This window comes from Borostomias antarcticus, assembly GCF_949987555.1.
Source record: "Borostomias antarcticus genome assembly, chromosome: 10".
Taxonomy (NCBI): Eukaryota; Metazoa; Chordata; class Actinopteri; order Stomiiformes; family Stomiidae; genus Borostomias; species Borostomias antarcticus.
Window position 1 is genome coordinate 21,606,709 of NC_140243.1, and position 20,542 is coordinate 21,627,250.

Sequence of the window (20,542 nt, forward strand, 5' to 3'; positions counted from 1 at the left end):
CGTGCACACACGCACACATTGTATTTCTCTGCCTCTCTCTCTCTCTCTCACACACACACATACATGCACACACGGAAGGCATGGAATGGCTCTGCAAACCAGTGCGGGCACAGGTTTGCAGATTATGCTGAATATCCATGATTTCACAAACATATTAAATGTAAATGGCTCAGCAAATTAATTCAATCAGTAGATGTAGAGTATTGACTCATATCAGGTCTATTATTTTGTTATTTTGGTCTATATAAAGCCACTAATGTGAGCAATTGAAAAATCCTTGATGGGCATTAAATGTTCAAGGCTTACGGCTATGCAGAGGAGGGTAGAAAAAAATGTTTCGAGCAGTATTAGGCTACCAATACCTATCATGCTATCCGCGCAAACAGCCACAGCGGCACACACATGCGGCAGCGGGACACCGCGACGACACACACACACACACACACACACGCACGCAGTCACACCTCAGCATTATCGGAATCCATCTAACCGTATCATTTTACGCCCAAACACAGCAGCAGCACCAGAGCAGCAGCACCGTCCCACATCTCACTGCGATGCCAGAATATCATCTGCAACATCCAGGCAGCCAGTCTGTGTAGGCTACGGGCTGCTGCGGATCGATAAACGAAACCCCCCTCTCCTCGAACCCTCCTTAGACATAGCCTACCGACGGGGAAGCCCTCTATAAATCACACGTTCTTACGAAGGAATCACTCACCCGATATTGCTCAACGCCTGCTCAAATAGCTCCGTCTGCAGAATGTTCTGAGGCGGAGAAAAAGCCCCGTTAAAATGAGATAAAACCGAGCTACAAAATTGACGCAATGTCTCAAACTGCATTTTCCCCCTTTCTCCGTTTCTTTATCCTTAGTGGCCCTTTCCGTCACAAACTGTACATCCACCTGCACTCGCTCCGGACGCCCCTCTTTCTCCAGGAGCGCATTCAACTAAAACACGCTAATCAAGTTCCATATTTCTCGTGATCTTGGTAAAAGGTGTCCTTTGATGAGAGCCAATCGATGCCGGTTTCTTCAGTCATAATGCTCCGAACTTAAACCGACAGAACGGAGGATCCGGTAACGAGCTCTTCTTACTGTAGCAAGATCTCTTCTCGGTGGAGGTAAGAAAGCGAACGCAGAAAAGCAGCGAAGCATCTTCTATAAGCATCTCGTACCGGTACACCGGAGGCTGCCTCATATTCAACTCATATTTCTCGTTGCCTATTAGAGCACATACACACACACACACACACGCGCACACACACACACACACACACACACACACACACGCACACGCACACACACACAAACACGCACACACATAGCCTACGCATTCATTCGCGCACACTCTTTGCCATATCCTCCTCCTCTCTCTCTCTCTCTCCTCTCTCCCTCTCTCTCTCCCTTTCTCACTCCGAGTCCGCGCGCGCAGATAGCCTACAATACATGTGCAGAGCTGCTATCGTCAGGGTTTTTTGGCATATCCTGCCAACCATCAGCTCTAATCAGTACTGAAGGAGGAGGAAAATGCACCCTAATACCTAAAATAGGCCTGGAGAAGAAGGGAGGGATGGATGGAGAGAATGATGCAATTATTTCACTCACAAATCACCTGGACAATCTCCTATGGGGGGAAGGGGGTCGAACTCAGAGCAACTCAGAGGGGAGTTGCAGGAAACAACAGACACATGTGGTGGCTGGAAGCTGTGATGGACAAGAGATGTTATCTCAACGGGTCTTTTCCTGGTTAGATAAAGGTTGAATAAACAAGGGTGTGAAGGGTTCAGGTAACCCAGCATTTTCATGCTACTAAACCTTATTCTAGTGTTTAAATACCATGTTTTATATAGTAAGCTACTGGACATTAAGCTACTGGTCAGATGATGTTAAAATGACTCTGACCCTCACTGTAGCTGTGATTCCTTTGAGCCTATCTCAACCTAGATACCACTTGGAGAGACTGAACTAAGATGAAAACGCTGGAATGTGCAATTTAATTCATTTTATGACACGCCGGGCTGGGCTACGCTAGGCTCGCGAGATTTGACTAGGCTACAGTAGTGGACTGGACTGTAGGCTGGACTGGACTATAGGCTCGATGTAGCTGGACTATAAACTGAGCTGGTGTTGTGTTTTACTTAACAACAACAGTATTCATAAGACGCAGGAACATAGACATCACTTTACGATTTTACTAGTGTCGTTGACTTCAAAGGCAGCACTACATACATATCAATGCGCATGTTCAACTTATGCCTGGCGCGTAATACTATCAACATAAAACAGTGCTGTGTATCACTCATACACATATATAACAATTCCTCCCTTCCAGCGTAGATGTAACCTACTGTACAGCATAAACATCACAAGGACAGTGCTGTGTTCTATTAATTAATACTAACTGTAACAGAAATAAGGCACTCTATAAATTCCTGAATAAACAATTTGTTTACAACATTGTCTTTCAACAACACGAACAGTTGGTTCTGTCAAGGTAGGTTAGTCAATCATAACCAACTACAAATCAAGTCTCTGAGGTGCTCTATGATTTCTCTCAGTATAACGTCTGGGTTGTTCAGAACCAGAGCCAGCGGCCCTCAGTTGAGGTCAGTCTCTGCAGGTTCAGGTTCGTTATCAGTGTCTAAGTCCTCTGGTGTTCTGGGAGGAAACTCATCCGAGTCTTGGTGTCTTACTGACTTAACTGTGGTATTCTTTGTTGTTGCATCCAGTAACTGGTCAACATGCCTGCGCCAGACAATGTCAGGCCCTACACACACGTTGTAAGACAGCGGACCCGACTGACAGAATCTCTCCAGCCTGCCATTTCTGATTGTTACTTCTATAGTCTCTGGTGAGCACTTTGTGTCCAACACTGAATGTTCTGAGTTGTTTTTGTGTCTGTCCAGTGGAGCACTGCTTCTCCAACACATGTTTGCGGATGTCTGGCTTCAGCAAATCCAGACGTGATCTCAGGTTTCTGCCCATGAAAAGCATAGCTGGTGTCTGACCCGTTGTGGCGTGAGCCGTGTTTCTGTAAGCCAGTAGAAAATTTGTTGCAGCACTCTTCCATCCTTCCCACTTGCTTTCATTGACTGTTTGAATGAATGCACAAAACGCTCTGCTAAGCCATTAGTGGCAGGGTGGTGAGGAGCAGAGGTCAGGTGTTTGATACCGTTCCGTTTGAGAAAGCTCTGAAACTCCTCTCCAGTGAATGTGCTAGCATTATCACTCACCAGTTGTTGGGACAAGCCTGTGCGTGAGAAGAGTGTGCGCAGTATGTCCACTGTTTTCGTCGATGTGGCCTGTTTCACTGTGAAGACTTCGGGCCACTTAGAGTGCGCGTCGACTACATCGAGAAACATCCGGTCCAAGAAGGGTCCCGCGTAGTCGATGTGAACACGTTGCCACGGGGTAGTGGGCCATTCCCATGTGTGGGCAGGTGCTGTTTGGGGCTGGCGCTGTATCTGTTGGCATCCACTGCAGGTCTTAGCCAGGTCCTATACTTGACTGTCTATGCCTGGCCACCATATGTAGCTTCTAGCGAGGCTCTTCATCTTCACTATCCCAAGATGGCCTTCATGCAGTGATTCCAACACTCTTGAACGCAGCTTGGGTGGTACGATGACACGTGTACCCCACATGACACAGCCCTGACACACTGATAACTGGTCCTGACGGGTGGAGGACTCTGGTAGCTGGGGGCAGCCATGCGTCGGCCATCCATTCACTGTCAGCTCATAGACCTTAGACAAGGTAGGATCTCTGTTGGTCTCCTTTTGTATCTGAGCTCTGGTGACAGGAAGTGACTCCAGTTGGGTCAGGTGGAACGCGTCCGCTGGATCTGCTGTGTCCTCCGCAGGGTGTGGTTCGTGTGGGAGGCAGGAGAGTCCATCAGCGTTCCCATGTTGTTTAGTCCTCTTAAACTCTATGGTGTAGGTGTGAAACCCAGAAAGAGACCATCGTTGTAAGCGTGCCGCTGTCATTGCTGAAACAGGCTCTCGAGGGTTAAAGATAGCTACAGTACAAGGGGTTGATGATCCCTAATTAATGTGAAGTGTTTTCCATAGAGATATTTATTAAACTTCTTCACCCCCCATACTAAACTCAAACCTTCTGTTTATTTGTGCATAATTGCGTTCTGCAGGGTTGAGAGAACGCAACGCAAACGCGATTGGTCGCTCAGTTCCGTCAGACATTGTGTGCGAGAGCATGGCGTCGATGCCATATGGCGAGGCATCACAGGCGAGGCGTAGGGGAAGACTGGGGTTGAAGTGTGTTAAGACCTCGTCTGAGGTGACTAGCTGCTTAGCGGTCTCAAATGCTTGTTCACAGTCCTTAGACCACTCCCACTTCTTTCCCGACTGTAGCAAACAATGTAAGGGGTGTAGAACCGTGGAGAGGTTCGGAAGGAATTTGTGGTAATAGTTTACAAGGCCCAAGAATGAGCATAGCTGGCTCACATTTTCTGGTTTTGGTGCTCTCAGAATAGCGTCGATTTTGTCCTGAGACTTATGGAGGCCATGTCTGTTGATGGTGTGACCACAAAACCCGATGGAGTCCTTGAAGAACTCACAATTGTCCTTGTTGGCTCTCAGTCCATACTCCTCCAATCTCGACAGGACTGCTTGCAAGTTCGCCAGATGTGTCGCATCATCCACTCCAGTGAAAATGATGTCGTCTAGATAGCAGTGGGTGCCCGGTATCCCTTGGAGTACTTGGTCCATGGCGCGTTGCCATATAGCTGGGGCACTCGATATACCAAATACCAATCTGGTAAAGGCCTTTTGTGGTGTTTATAGTCAGGTACTTCCGTGACGACTCTTCCACTTCCATCTGTAGGTATACCTGGGCAAGGTCTATCTTGGAGAAAATAGTGTCGTTGACTTCAAAGGCAGCACTACATACATATCAATGTGCATGTACAACTTATGCCTGGTGCGTAATACTATCAACATAAAACAGTGCCGTGTATCACTCATACACATATATAACAGCTGGGTTAGCTAGGTTGGACTAGGCTAGTGTAACCGAGTGAATTGTGAGTCCTTGTAAGCCCTCATGGAGTGAGTGTGGTCCTCCAAGGTAGTGGTAGTGAGGGTTACTCACTTCCCTAGTATAAAGGATGTGCTAAATACCCTGCCAATAGGGATATCTCTCTTGGCAGAGTCGTTAGCACATCCGACTTGCAAGGTTGCAGGTTTGTGTCCTGCACTGGACAATCCCTTAACATGGGTCAAACGAACAGGAAACACAACAACAAGGCTAGGTTGGACTAGGCTAGACTGGACTATTGGCTGTGCTGGGCTAGACTAGGCTAGGCTGAGATATAAACTGGCCAAACTGACTATTTTAAACTGACCTGGGCTAAAATGGAGAGTTAAAGCAGGTAATCTTGAGAGACAACAGTGAGTCATTATTTTTTAATCCGAGTGTAGTTATTGTTGTTTTCTCTTCCCACTCTGCATCTGTCCTTGTGTATCTGTGTTCATTCAAATGACACCTCAGAGACCAAGATAAATTAGGCCCCTTCCTAAGTTATTTCTCCTTATAAACACTGTCAGCCACCCCCCCCCCCTTCCCACACACGCACACACTTCAGTAAAACAGATTCAGAGTTAATTTAAACATTCTTTAAGATTAATGAAAGTGTTTTTTGGTGCTTATGCAGTAGGAGTTCTATTTATGGGCACCCAGTCATCCATCATAAGCATTATCCCCCAGTTTTTCAGACAGCCTTTTTCCTGTTGTGTCACCGCTAAACTCCCGGCTGCCAACACCAGAATCATTCATCGCTGCCATTCCGCCTCTCAGCCATGAGCCTTAGCTAGACAGGCAGGCTACGACAGACTTAACAGGCACATAAAGACAGATATACAGTAGACTAGGCTAACACATACAGACAAACAGCTAGCACATAGACAGGAAGGCTTGGCTAGTATAAACCGAAAGCTAGCTAGTGCAGACAGGCTAGGCTGACACATACAGACAAAGGCTAGGCTAGCACATACAAACAGGGGCTAGGCTAGCACCTAGCCTACATACAGACAGAGAGGCTAGTATATACCAAAGAGGCTAGGCTAGCATACAGACAGACAGGCTAGCACATAGAGACAGAGGCTAGGCTAGCACATACAGACAGGCTAGGCTAGCACAGAGAGACAGACGGGCTAGGCTAGCACAGACAGTCAATCTGAGAAGGACTGATCTAGCCTATTGTTTAATAAAACAGTCTCAAAGTTATCTCTCTGTGTTGGCAGTGAGATGCACCCTAGATGATATTGCCTAGTTGATATAGCCTAGTTGATGAATGTTTGCTAGATGAAAAGTTGTGAAAGTAGCAGCAGCGGAGGGAGTGGGGGCAAAGGCCCACAATCCTAATTGTTTGAATCGCCTCCAAACGTTATTTCTAGACGGCATCATACAACATAACAGTTACAGTAGGCTATGATGAAAATAATGTATATGCGTGGAGGCGCTCGGGCAGCGAGCATTGAGCAATTCCCCTGCGCGCCCGCATACCTCCAGGCCTGCGAGCCCGCGCAGGGGTATTGCGATATGCGGAGCGCGCCCACTAGGCGTCCGAGTAGCTCCACTCCTGGGTCCAGTTTCGTAAATTAGCCTGATCCCTGTGTCCACGTCTATCCCCTTTGGCCAAGTGGTAGAGATTTATATTGGTCGGAATAATGGGACGTCGGACGAATGGGTTTAATATGGTCGGAACAACGGGACGTCGAAACAATGAGACGTCAGAATAATGGGTAATTTTCGGAACATTGAGTGGTCAGAATAATGAGATGTCGGAATCTAATGCCTGCTGCTTTTTGAGAGAATAGTACTACTGCTATGTCTACTACTACTTCACCAAATACTACTATTACTACTACTGTACTATTACTACTACTAATACTACTACACAACACACTTCTACACTACTACCAGCCCCACAACTACAACCACTACTATTACAATTATCAGCTACTACTACAGTACTAATACTACTACCGCTAACTACTAGAAGTAACTACTAGTAGCCTCCATCGATGCCACAACCCCTCAGGAAGGTCTCCTCTGTTGGTCTCCTCTCCCTCGTAGGAATAGAGAGGGTTGTAGGAGCCCAACACAAGGTCGTTAAGAGAAAGAAAGAGGACGCAAGCTTAATGAGTTGAGTCTCAAACCCCACTGTGGCTTGGGTTCAGCCGCTAGCTGGTTCCTAGTCCGAGTGTTGGACTAGTGGGGGATGCGGCCCATCAAGTCTACTGTGCCTTTGCAAGGTCGACCAAGGAACAGGCGTTAGGGAGGAAATAGGCAGCGCGAAACTACCACACCTCCTGTGTGTGTGTGTGTGTGTGTGTGTTAGTGCACCTGTATACTGTGTGTGAGCGTGTGCGAGTGTGTGTTGTGTGTGTGCACATGCATTCAACTTGTGTGTTTTATGTGTGTGTGCGTGTAAATGCATATGTTAATGCACCAATATACTGTGTGTGTGTGTGTGTGTGTGTGCCTGACTGACTACTTTTCTGACACGGAGAAGCCACTTCAGAGCCAGGCAACACAATGGGCGCGCTGCACACTGGACAGCACGATTCACAACCCACAATGCACCTCTTCACCACAGGGATCTGTGGTGCAGCTCGGGGGGGCGGGGGACATCTGTTTGTGTGAGGGCCGCTCCCCGGGACTGACCCCAGGGTTAGTAAGACTGGAGGAACCAAACACTCACTGACACATGGCAGTACATACAGACCTGCTGCTCTGGCGAGGTGGATATAGTCAGTAGTGTATGTGTGTGTGTGTGTGTGTGTGTGTGTGTGTGTGTGTGTGTGTGTCGAGACTCTGGCGGTGGATAGAGAGAGGAGTGGGAGAGAGAAAAGCAGAGAGATAAGAGAAAGAGAGAGAAACACTAGCACTAACACAGCACCAGGGAGACGAAGAGGAAACAGACCAAGGGAGAGAGAGAAAGAGAGAGAGAGCGAAAGAAAGAGAGGCAGAGCGACGGAGACAGAGTGAGAGACACGGCGTCGCAGCGACACGCCGAGAGGCCGAAGACGATGGGAGAGGGGGAAGGAGACACCGTGTGGACGTAAACGCAACTGCCGTGTCCCAGGCCGCCGTCGGAAGGGAGGCGGGCCCCGGGATTCACGAGCACGGGACGTCGGCCGCGTCATCTCTCCGTAAGACCCGCTCAGAATGAGCACAAACACGCCGCCGTTCAGTCAGGGGCTGTGGAATACTGTTGCACAGTTACTGGCATAGCACCAGCGCTCAGTATCATTCCACAGATTTAGTCTAGTCTTAAGGGTCCTAGCCTCTATTAGGCTTTCTATAGTATGCCTAACTCATACATGTAGTATATTCAACAATAAACCAGGAGGAGGAGCCAGCGGTGTGGCTTTTATGTTGCAGAGCTCCAGTCCATCTGTAGAATCCCTGCAGCCGAGTCTGACTGCGTGCATGCGTGTATGTGTTTGTGTGTGTGTGTGTGTGTGTGTGTGTCTGTCAGTACTGTAAAAAAAAAAGAAGAAAAAAGAAGTCTTGGCTGCAGAATTGTATGTGTATGACTGTACATGTAAAGCCTAGTGTCGGTGCATGTGTGTGTGTGTGTGGGTGCATGTATCGGTGTGTGTGCGTGCGTACTGTATGTATGTGTGTGTTTCTGTGCATGTGTGTGTGTGTGTGTGTGGAGTTGTGTGTAAAATGCTGAGCTGGTACCTGGTATCGGTGCTTCTGTCTGTTTTACAGGCCCTGTGGGCTCGGTGTGCGAGCACCTTTATGCCGGCCCGGGCCTTGACTCGTTTGCTAGGAGCCGGGGATTTTATGCTTGGCTTGAATCTCGGCCTGCACTCCTCCCAACCCTGCCGCCGCTGCCAAACGTCCACGTTAAAAGACCCCTGTGCTTCTCATTCTGACGCGGCCACCACAAAACAGCTTGGTAAACAGCTTTTTACTTTTAACCTGCAGGTTTTCCTGAGGCAAGCAGTTCATTTAAATCTCCACAATGACTGAAATGCTCACGCCAGCCGGTGTGTTTGCAGTCGATGGCACTGAGCCACGCATCCACAGAAACAGTACAGCTGATTCTGTATCATTTTTGAAAATGTGAAACATAATCACATTTAAATACTACGAGAGGTTAAGAAAGATGTTGAGCCACACAAAGACACATGTGCGCGCGCACGCACACACTCAATCTCATACACAAATCACACTCATACACACTCCACCTCACCCACACACACAAAGCATACCCCCCCCCCTCCCACACACACACACACACCCTCTGTGGCGGTCATACCTGTCTGAGAGTATATCTCCGGGCGCCGGGTGCCTCAGGCCTGAGCCGTTGTTGAGGGAGTGCTGCCTGGGGAGACCCGGGGCTCTGCTGGACCGGTCCCCGGAGGGCCCCTGCTGGTACAGGGCCGGCTCCTGCAGTTTGGCCTTCTTCTCCTGGGGAGCCTCCTCGTGCCGCCGGCCCCGGGGCCCCTCAAACACGGCCCGCGGGTCCCCGGCTGTGTAGAACCAGTCCCCCGACTTGGTGAGGATTTCTTGTTGTTTTCGGCACAAGTTGCATACCCACATTACCTGGGGGGGAGGAGAGAGGAGGAGGTTAGGGGCAGGCAGGGATGGTGGGTATGGTGATGGAGGTGGAATGGTGTGGTGTGCTGTGGCATGGGCTCTTGTCACAGGTGGGGATCGAACCGACAACATTTCGCCTGTGAGACTATAATGATCTTGGATGGGATGGGGCTGGTTAGGTCAAGTATCGTAGAGATCGGATACTTGCTATATCGGAGATATTATTTTAGGTTGGTTTGGAGTTCTTTAGATGAGGCGAGTGGTGAATATGTTCCATACACATACAGTAGCCGTGGATAGAGTTTTGATGCATCGCCACATTGCACTCAGGCAGTAGAAAAACCTCTGAGTCCAAGAAGGAGTCTCTTAGTCTGAGGTTTGGACAGTGTAGCACACATCAGTAGGTGCCTTAGCGATGGCCAGACCTCCTGAGGTCCTTGCGATCGCCTGGTGTTCAGCTGTGTGTGCGTGCCAGGGTCGTAGTGTGCTGTTGCATGCTGGGTACTACTGTGCTGTAGGTAAGGGTGTAAAGACAAAGACTGTTCTGCGGTTCGGTGTTCTGCAGTGAGAGTAGGACTATCGTCAGAGAAAGAGAGAGAGCAAGGGAGGGAGAGAGAGAAAGAGAACGATAGAGAAGGAGCGAGAAAGGGAAAGAGAGGAGAAATAAGGAAGGAAAGTGGGAGAGAGAAAGAGAGAGGGAGAGAGGCGGGCTGCTAGCTGCTCTCTCTCCCCTGCCTCTGTACCCTCTCTGCAGCCCCAGAAGCACAGCCACATTAGCCTCATAAATCGCAGGGTCGACAGGAGCCCTGGTCACCCACCCCCTCCCTCTCCTCCCCTACCTCTCCTCCCCTCCCCCTCCTCCGCTCCCTCCCTCCCTCCCCAGCTCCACAAACACCTCTCATCTAGATCTGCTCCGTCCTTACCTATACATATTAGGTACTGTACGTGCGTACATACAGTAGCTAGTCGTCAGCTAGTTTGCTAGCTAGTATAGTTGGATAATTCCTAGTATTTCCACAGCTAGTTATCCTGGTAATCTCTGGTCTCTAGAGAGGAGATGCTGGAGGACATCATCTGTGGAGTACTGGAGCAGAGCTGCGGCCTGTGGGAGCTGAGATACAGTAGGGTAACAGAATAGAGATTGTAGAAAGAGAGATAGGGAGACAGAGAGAGATAACAGTAGAGATAGAATAGGTAAGTGGTAGACAAGCTACCAGGAAATACAACAATGGAGATAGTAGTGGTGAGATAGAGATAGACTGACAGTAGAGATAGTAGAGCATAGAGATTGTATATTATCATAGATACAGTAGAGATTGTATAGAATATCGAGTTATAGAGAGAGAGAGAAAGTTCAGCTGAGTGGGCAGAATGTCCATGTGTGTCCCAGCACACTGAGGGCCTGTGATTGACAGCTCTGGCGTCCAGTGAGGAGGCTTACTGCAGCTGCACAGGCCCAGTGCTGAGTCAGTACATTACTGAGATTACTGTGGGCGGGCACTGCACACTGTCTGAACTGCTACTGGCTGGCTCAGCTGGTTCGGTGGCTGGCTAGCTGGCTGGCTCAGTAGGTTTTACCCTTGTTCTTCTACTAGGTGGTTTACTGTTCGACTGGTTCACTGGCTGTTTTCCTAATAGTCTTACTGGTTGGCTGGTTTACTTGCTATTTTACTGGTTAGCTGGTAGGCTGGTAGGCTGATTGACTGTCTGTTTCACTGGTAGTTTTACTGGCCGTCTCACTTCCGCAGACGGTCGAAACGTTGTGAATAAAAGGTTTATTCTGGAGCATACGAGTGTGTGTGTTCTATTCTCTGCGGACTCTCTTCATTGTGATTATTACTCAACCCAGCACCCAGGAGTGATGTGCCTAGGCTATCTTTCCTAGGCCTAATGATGTAGGCCTATTTGTATTTTTGGTCACAAAGGTGGAATTCGACGACTTTATTTTGTTGCCAGCAAAGCATATCATGAGAAATAATGTGCGATTATGTTTTGCCTGACATCCCATCTGCACCACGAGCCCACTACGCTGGGATATTAAATCCCAAATATGTTTTTTAGCTGAATGTGTGGTGTTTTTTTACTTGAGGTTGTGAGGCCTCGTCCGTCAGGACTTTCAGTTCGCACAAAATGTCATCTTTCTTTTTCTGTCTGCCATTAGCTGCATAGTGTTGCTGTTGCATGGGCAGTATTTATACTTTGCCATATCAGGAGCAAATTGCACTCAGCTGCAACACTGTATGGGTGTTTGCGCTAGAATATCATTAGCGCAATATCTTTTGTGAATAGGTCCTTAAGACGAAGCACATAGCGGGCGCAAATGACACGCAGTAATGGTGCTATTAGCGGCTACAATCCATTCTTTGTGAATTCACCCTTGTATTTGCTTCCTGTGTATTAGATGTCACTAGCTATTGGTTTTCCATTTCAAGAACAAGGCAGAAGCAGCCCAGCACGACTACCATGGTTGTTCTGCAGGGTATTCAAACTAACTAGTCTACAGCTTGGTTGGTGTGAAAGCTAACACTAAAAAACCCTGAACACACACACACAAACAATGACGGTTGCACTATAAGGGAATGGATGAGCTGTGCTTTTTACGGCCGGGGGGGAGTGATGACTACCACCTGCTTTGCAGGGTCCCACTGAGACCCTAACAGTTGACCCTGGGTCATCACCTGAGTGCAAAGGTCACCAGAGGTAATTTCCTCACCATCTCAGTCGAGGAGAGACCATCTTCTTGTAGCCATCCTTACCCGTCACACACCCTCTCTTCATTACTGCAATCTCTCTCTCTCTCTCTCTTTGTCTCTCTTCCTTTCTCTGTCTCTTTTCCTCTCTCTTTCTCTCTCTCCCTCTCTCCATTACTGCGATCTCTCTCGCTGCCTAACACAGCCCAATTCTTTCACACAGAGAGAGAGATAGAGAGAGAGAGTAAGAGAGAGAGATAGAGAAAGAGAGAGAAAGACAGAAAGAGAAGAGAAAGACAGAGAAAGAGAGAGAGAGATAAAGAGAGAGAGAGAGAGTGGTGTACGTTAGCCCTGGCATACTTATTTAACCGCCATCACAAGTGCAATTAACACAGAGTCAGTGGTGCTGCACTCCCCCAATCTGCCAATAATAATTAACAGTGTTGCGAGCGTTCGACTGCACATGTGGAGCTCTTTTATCTCATCAGCGCATACCTAATAGCACATTAGTATGCCCAGGCAGGCTGCGCAGGAACACACTCACAGGCCAAATTAATGCTGAGCAGCCGGCCTCAGCTTCAAACATCCATCCATCCATCCATCCATCCATCCACCCACCCACCCACCCACCCATCCATCCATCCATCCATCCATCCATCCACCCACCCATCCATCCATCCATCCATCCATCCATCCATCCATCCATCCACCCACCCACCCATCCACCCACCCACCCATCCATCCATCCATCCATCCATCCATCCACCCACCCACCCACCCACCCACCCACCCACCCATCCATCCACCCACCCACCCATCCATCCATCCATCCATCCACCCCACAGACTACTACCGCACAGCCACTGGTAACCTGGAGGAGGACGGCACAGAAGGGTAGAAATAGTGAAAACTCTCCAATCTATGGTTGATCATAATAAGGAATCGCTGGTCAAACTTCCTAAAATACAGGATGAGATTCATTATGATATTATTAGGAATACTTCCATCTAAACAGATCAAACGAGTATTTACTTCTACAGGCTTTAGGTGCAAATGTATGTAAAGTTACAACTAACAGGCTAACCAGCTAGCGGACTAACTGGTGAACAGTCTAACAAGCTAACTAGCTTGCAGGCTAATAGTCAGTTCCACCCACCCACACATACACACACACACACAAACAGACAGACACTCACTCACTCACTGACACACACACACACACACACACACACACACACACACACACACACACACACACACGGGTCAAGCAGCTGTGATGGCCAGAGGTGTGTTCACTGCAGCCAGACTGCCCCCCCTTCACACCACACACACACACACACACCACACACACACACACATTTCCCTTCAGCTTAACTGTTCATGGCTGAGTGCAGGCAGGCGCGGGGGAGGGGGGGTGGGCCCCCCTGGGCAGGGCCAATTCTCCCTGTGTTTGCACATTTCATAGTCACTGAACCTGCATCCAAAAATAGACTTTTTAAAAACCTAGCGTTCCACGTAGTGCAGAGCAGAGGAAATATCAGTAGGACTATTACAGTAGGGCTAGAACCAGCAGCACCCTGGCCAGCCGTCTGATAAATTGAATATGGGGAAAAGAAACATGAAGCAGACCTGGATCAATACATCATTTCCTATCTAATGTTTTTTCTTCAGACTCAGGCTGCATTCACAGATAGTCTGAATCTTTCTCACTCTGAGCTAGATTTCCCCCATTCAAGGACACTGTCTTGAATCAACGACATGCAGCACATCTGAAATAGGAAGACACAGCGTCTCCACAGGCTTTTGTGCTGAATTGGAAGACCAGCCGGAGCATCCTGCGCCTTACTCTGTTTGAGAGACCTTTAATCAACCTGAATGTAACTTCCCCTGGAGATAAAACACACTGTCTCCAGCTACCGCTGCTGTCTCAGCAGTTAGGCTACATCACAGTCCTAACCCCCCCCCCCCACACACACACACACACACACACACACATACACACACACACATACTGTTACCCCTCTAACTCCAATTCTCCCCTTCACCATCTTACATCCAGACTCCACACAGTGGAGCCATATCCAGTATCTCGCTCAGACGAGAGGAGAGCACCTTTACATTGATACACCTCTTAAAGTGGCCTCGTCGTCATCAGTCAGCCGGTTCTCAGAACCACAGTCACCGAGCTCTCTCTTGTGGCCAGCGTGCAACACTACAACACGGCTTCAGCACAAACAAAAAAGATGCAGCAACACTATATTCCATAATGAGCAACAGTACTGCAATAACAGGCAGTATCTCTGTGCTAGCAGAATTGTATCTGATTCGGCAGAATATCCACACAGTGCCTGTTTGAAACCATGATTCTGCAGAGGAACCGACCGTGTTTGGTATCGGCTACAACGAACGGTGATGTTGAGACTACAGACAGACAAGCACCACCACCACAGCGGTCTAGTTCTGTTTCTACTTCAGGCCGAAAAGGGGCAAACGCTAATAGGACACTGTGAACTGGTCAAAGAGCAGACTCATGCAGCGTTGAATAAAGACCAGTGTTACTTACAGTATGCTGTAATAGGCCTTAAATTGCCTTTATGTGGACATAAAGTTTAAGTCTATTGTACATCGGTATAATAGCCTATGTCTTGTTTCCCTGTCTCACCAGGCATGAACTGGACAGCTCATTAAAAACTCATTGTTTAAGGAGTGTTTCTCTAACTGCCTGGACTTAGACAGAAGCTGCTCTGTAGGCCTACACTACAACACATGCTGCTGTGGAGACAGAGATGTGCATGACCTTAGTTGTGTGCATGGACTCACCCCAGTCCCAGGTCACTGCATGCACTTTTAGAGTGTTGTATAGAACCATTTGTAACTGTAGAAGAACCCTTTCAAAAAAGGTTCCCTATAGAACATTTCAGGTCTGAAAGAGACATTTGGACTCTTTTCAGCACACGTTTTCCAAGGATTCATACTGAATGGTGGTTTTCGAGTGTAGCCTACACGTGCATAGGCCATGGATGTATTAATAGAAATAGGCATAGGCTAACACGGAATTCAAAGTTGAGAGTAGGCTATATTGGACTTTTCCAGTTTGAACAAAGCTGATGTGTCGTCAGCTATGTCGACTTCTGCTTTTGCTTCCCTCTGGAATATGTAGAGAGAGGGTCGTATGCCCACCTCCCTTGTTCTCTGTAAAGCGCATCGTGTTGCCTCTGGGTATGAAATGCGCTATACAAATAAAGCTTTGATTGATTGATTGATTGATTCTGCACATTATCTTAACCCAGACTGTAGCCTACCTGCTCGAAACCCCTTTGCACTCATGTGCATTGTTGTCTGTTCTACAAAGCAATAGTTACTTGACACCATTGCAATGATTAGCCTGTAAATGAAAACAGAAGCGCCAACACAACACTCACATGCTCTCAACACGTGGGGTATTACATTTTAATGAGCTGCTAATTTTAGTGTGCCGCAGCGGTAATAATAATAGACTTTATGCATATTTATGTCCAGTAGGCTATGCTTTACTGAAGTTCAGAAAGACATGCAAGGGCGAGTGGTTCAGGAGATTAAAGGAGCAGGTTCATAGAGGGATGGCAGATGTCTTCGACCCCCTGAAGCCCCAGCAGACTTATTGACACAGCCAAAATCTATTTTGGGTCACATTTGACGTGCAGCGTTGGCACGTGGTGAATATATGTCGCCTATTGAGACAAGTTTGAACATTTTCTGGATAGTGTTAATCACTTCACTAGCCTACAACCCACTGATTTTCACTGAGTGGAAGGCTAATATCCCATTTGCTCAATAACCGTTGGCTAAACCTAGTGACCGACAACATATTTTATTTCAGTCGCCACTTACCCATGGTAGCGACAGTTAGAGACGTCATCGTGTACGTGCAGAGTGCTACGTTCTGTAATCCAGAATACCGCCTTGATGATTCAGAATGCTTCAGAATGAGACCGTGGGGCTCCGGTCGACCTTCAGCACCTCGGACTCCAACTCCCACAACAGGCAGCCGTGCTGCTTAAACACCGTGAAGGTTACCGGACGCTGAGAATGGAAGTCATTTGACCACGCCGCAAAAGGCTAACGTCCAGCTCTATGCCCCACACATTTTCCTTTCTGAATTCTTAGCAGAGATGAATCCCGATCAAAACCGCACATAGAAACCACAACACTTTCCAATGCCTAAAATGAAGCGTCCACAAAGCCGTTAAATATTATGAAAAGGCAGCATCAGGTTTGACCAAACGCATCTTCTTGGGGGGAAAAAGACAAGAGAATGAGCAGCACGAGCCCGCGCAATCATGTGTTGACCATCGCGGTGTGACTTCATCACTAATAGATGCAGGCGTGAGTCTGCTGGTCGCTACCGGACCGGAGCTCATCTCATATGTATCGCGTCCCCCGCGGTGCCGCACAGCGCAACTGTGCTCAGAAACAGAGTGTGTGCCGTGAGACGCCTGTGACGATACCGAGGGACTCGGCAAGAAGAGCTATTTCTGTTGCGCCACAGCAATACTGAAATCGGCTAGCTTTTAGGTGTTTGTAGGGTTAGGTTACTTTAGTCTTGAAGAGGGACAGGAGAAAGAAGCTCCTCTTATTTTGCAGTGTGCGTAAAGTAATGGGCCATGAGCGCACTTGATTTCTTCAAAAGACGCTTTAATCACGAGTGGCTCCATCCCATGTCTGCCCTTCCGTGGGGACGTCAGAAAAAAACCACCCTGGGACCCACATCATTGAAACACGGTTTCATTCTCTAATGCTTTTTATTATATTTCTGCCAAATGTCTTCATAACGTTTGTGGAATTGATTGAGGCTGAAGCCAAAGCAGGCTTATCTCCCGTCTCCTGTGCTTGACTATGCGTTGACTCTCCATACTGACACGGCGTTGAAGGTCATTTACCTCTAAATTGTGATAGGACTATTTGTGAACTTTTGAACAGAACATAACTATACCCACTGACGTCATCACATCAAATAAGTATAAACTAAACCAAGTTGTAGGCCCAGTCAGTGCTGCTCAGAGAGGGTCTGGCTGAAACCTTCACTCTTCTTCCCTCTGAAACTCTCAGTCTCTCTCTCCCCCCCTCAATCTACCTCTCTCTCCCTTTCTCCCCCCTATTGTGTTCCAGTGTCCAGCAGCTCAGCTGGTCAGCCAGACATTGAGACTGGTAAATATTGATGCCGTTTCACAGAACAAGATCTCTCTCTCCACCGCTGTCGCTGCTTGCGAGGGAGGGAAAGAGGAGCCGCGATGGAAAATGGAGACATTTCACCAGCGCCGTGTCTTTCACTGACACACAAGCTTTCTGACGCGGCGGCAGGTCGCCTCACAGAAACGTGTCGACATTGCTAGAACGACAGGGCCGTCGAAGCCAAGCGCCATTGGCATCAGAATCACTTGGTGGGGATCCAATGGGGGATCCGAATAAACAAACTTGGATTCATTGGAGGCAGGACTTCATAATGCAGATGTAACAGGAGGCCATCAAAACACAACCTTCCACACAGGTCCAGGAACTGTAATATTTACTCAGAGACAAATCCTCCAAATGTTTGTCTTTTCAGTCATTGGCAGGAGAGGGAGGGAAAGTGAAGCCGGGGTGGGAGATGACCACCGCCATGTCTTTCACGGTGGCCAGGAGCAGGCCGGGTTCCGATGTGGGAGATCGACCGTAGATCAAGTCACTTTGATGATTCAAGACATCGAGGACAGCTTTTCGACCAAAAAGAAGGCAGGAGCCGTCTTTATAGACCTGACGGCTGCCTACGACACCGTATGGCACCGCAGCCTCACCTGCAAGCTGCTCCACCTGCTGCCGGACAGGCACATGGCCAGCATGATCATGGAGCTTGTCCGAAACCGCAGCTTTACCCTCACCACCGGCAGGTCGCGATGCCTTAAGAACAGCTTGGCATCCTGTGCGGCGTGCAAGTGTGGCGCCGAGGAACAAACCGCCGACCACGTCATCCAGGACTGTCCGTTATATCGGACACCCAACGGAATGCGTGGCCTGACGGTCACGGATGATGAAGCGGTGACATGGCTCCTGGAGGTGTTCCCGGATATATAGCCCGGGTGACCCCCTCAACCAGGTTCGGGGTGGTAAAAGGATAGCCCCTCGGCCCCGAGCCTGGGGGGAGAGGACGTACCATCTCACCCAAACGACAAAGAAGAATTGGCAGGAGAGAACATGATGATGGAGTCAACGTGTTAAAGCCAAACCATCTTCAAACCGTCATCTCATATCAATCTTAACAAAGACCGTCTGGGGTTTTAGGGTCAGGGTTGAGGGCGTTTTAGGGTCAAGAGTTGGTGTCGAGGATGCAGTGACAATTCCTTCGCACGTCTGTCACCATGCAGTGTGACTGCAAATTCCAGATGTGAGATCTGCTTAAATCTGCTTTCAACTTGGATTGGAATAGCAGATCACTTCGCAAATTGACAAGACGGAGACAGTCAGAACATTACACCCAGTGTCAGGAACCAGGGGTCAGGAACCAGGGGTCAAGGACCAGGGACCCCTGAAACAGCGGGTCAGGGCGGCCACAGTGACATCACCTTCGTTGGGCTGAAAGAGAAGCTGGTCACCCGGCCCTGCCTGGGAACCAGACCCGGGGGCCCAGAGCTCCGGAGCCCTGAGGCCTGCAACCAGACCCAGCTAGGAGGGGAGGGGCAGGGCCTGTCTGGGTCTGGGTTATTACATTACTGTCCTGTTTAAGACAGCTTAGCTAAGCTCTTCCTGACACACCCACTCACCCGTACCTCTCACTGTCGCCCTGTCCCTCTGCACTCCCTCCATGACACAGAAACACACTATCTATTCTCATCCCTCCTCTCTCTCTCTCTCTCTCTCTCTCTCTCTCTCTCTCTCTCTCTCTCTCCTCATCTAGAGTTTAAGTTGATTGGATAGTTTTAACCTTTGACCATCTGTCAATAATCTATAGGGGGTCAGGGTCACTCAAAATAAAGCTTTGCCAAATGTTTTGATCGCTATGCCACTCCGTGCCACGCTGTGCCAAGCCAGGCCAGGCCAGCCACGCAGCAGGCGTACCCCAGGTCAGATCTGCCATCGCTGTGGCGACCTGCCGCCGACCGGCTGCCACCAACGTAGCTCAACACCATCTGTAGGACATGGAAACTGATCCTCCTCCCTTTATCTCTCCCTCTCTCTCTCTCTCTCTCTCTCTCTCTCTCTGTCTCTCTCTCTCTGTCTCTCTCTCTCTCTCCCTCTCTCTGTCTCTCTCTCTGTCTCTCTCTCTCTGTCTCTCTCTCCCTGTCTCTCTCTCTCCCTCTCTCTCTCTCTGTCTCTCTCTCTGTCTCTCTCTTTGTCTCTGTCTGTCTCTCTCTCTCTCTCTGTCTCTCTCTTTCTCTCTTCCTCTCCTTTTATCTGTCCTCAATAATGGCCGCCTGCCTTGCAGACCTGACTCACACACGACCTGCAAATACTGTCTAGTACTGGGGGTGCGTTTGATCCGGGTTGCTTGTGTAATCAGAAAGCTTAAGCACCTATTGTATTTTAGATTGCTATTCTTGCACTTTGCCTTCAGTACTAGATTATTCTCTTAGTCACTTGTTTTAGAAAGGAGATGCACTTGTGAGTTCTGGCAAGCAGTCTACATTGGCCTTTCCTACGTTAAATGCAATTATTGTAAGTCGCTTTGGATAAAAGCGTCAGCTAAATGACTGTAATGTAATGTAAAGTGCTGTGACGCTAAACGAACAGTCCTTAATGTGTTAACTCTGCGATAGATCAAATGGATCTAAAATGCTTTCAGTTGCAGTGCATTTGTATGGATTTATATAGAGTTTGGGACCAGCGATTGATATAACTGCTGCATATCTTGAAGATGAATAAGAAGTATGATTAACGGATCACTTCCACGATAGGCGTCGTTCTGTATTTTGACCATGACACAATCTACTCACAGCCAATCGTCTATTTAGGTTGACCAACAGTATAGTATGTCTATATAGGTTTCTTATAGAGGGCTCTGTATGTGTATGCTGCAGTCTGCAAAGCATTTCATGAACAATGCTTCTGTCCAGACGTGCCCGAGATACGCAGAAGTTGTAAAAGGATCTGCTAACCACTTTGTCCTCCTGTTGTGACCCAGAGGAGCAGGAATGCAGCGGAGGGAGAGAGAGAGAGAGGAGGAGAGGAAGACAGGGAGAGAAAGACAGTGAGTGGCATTAGTAGTATAACTTAGGCACATCGCATTCCAGTAGTGAGGGTTCGGATAGTTCTGTGTTAAACACT

General features: G+C 48.4%; 1 protein-coding gene across 2 annotated transcripts in view; it reads right to left on the reverse strand.

Annotated features, from left to right (window-relative positions):
* rims2a (regulating synaptic membrane exocytosis 2a) overlaps positions 1-20,542 on the reverse strand; it is a gene marked incomplete at both ends in the record, with an annotated part of 159,999 nt that overhangs the window by 111,308 nt on the left and 28,149 nt on the right. For both annotated transcript variants that reach the window (XM_084443733.1, XM_084443734.1), the window contains one exon: positions 9,295-9,581. In XM_084443733.1, the coding sequence (XP_084299859.1) occupies positions 9,295-9,581 (287 nt within the window). The remainder of the gene's footprint in view (positions 1-9,294; positions 9,582-20,542) is intronic.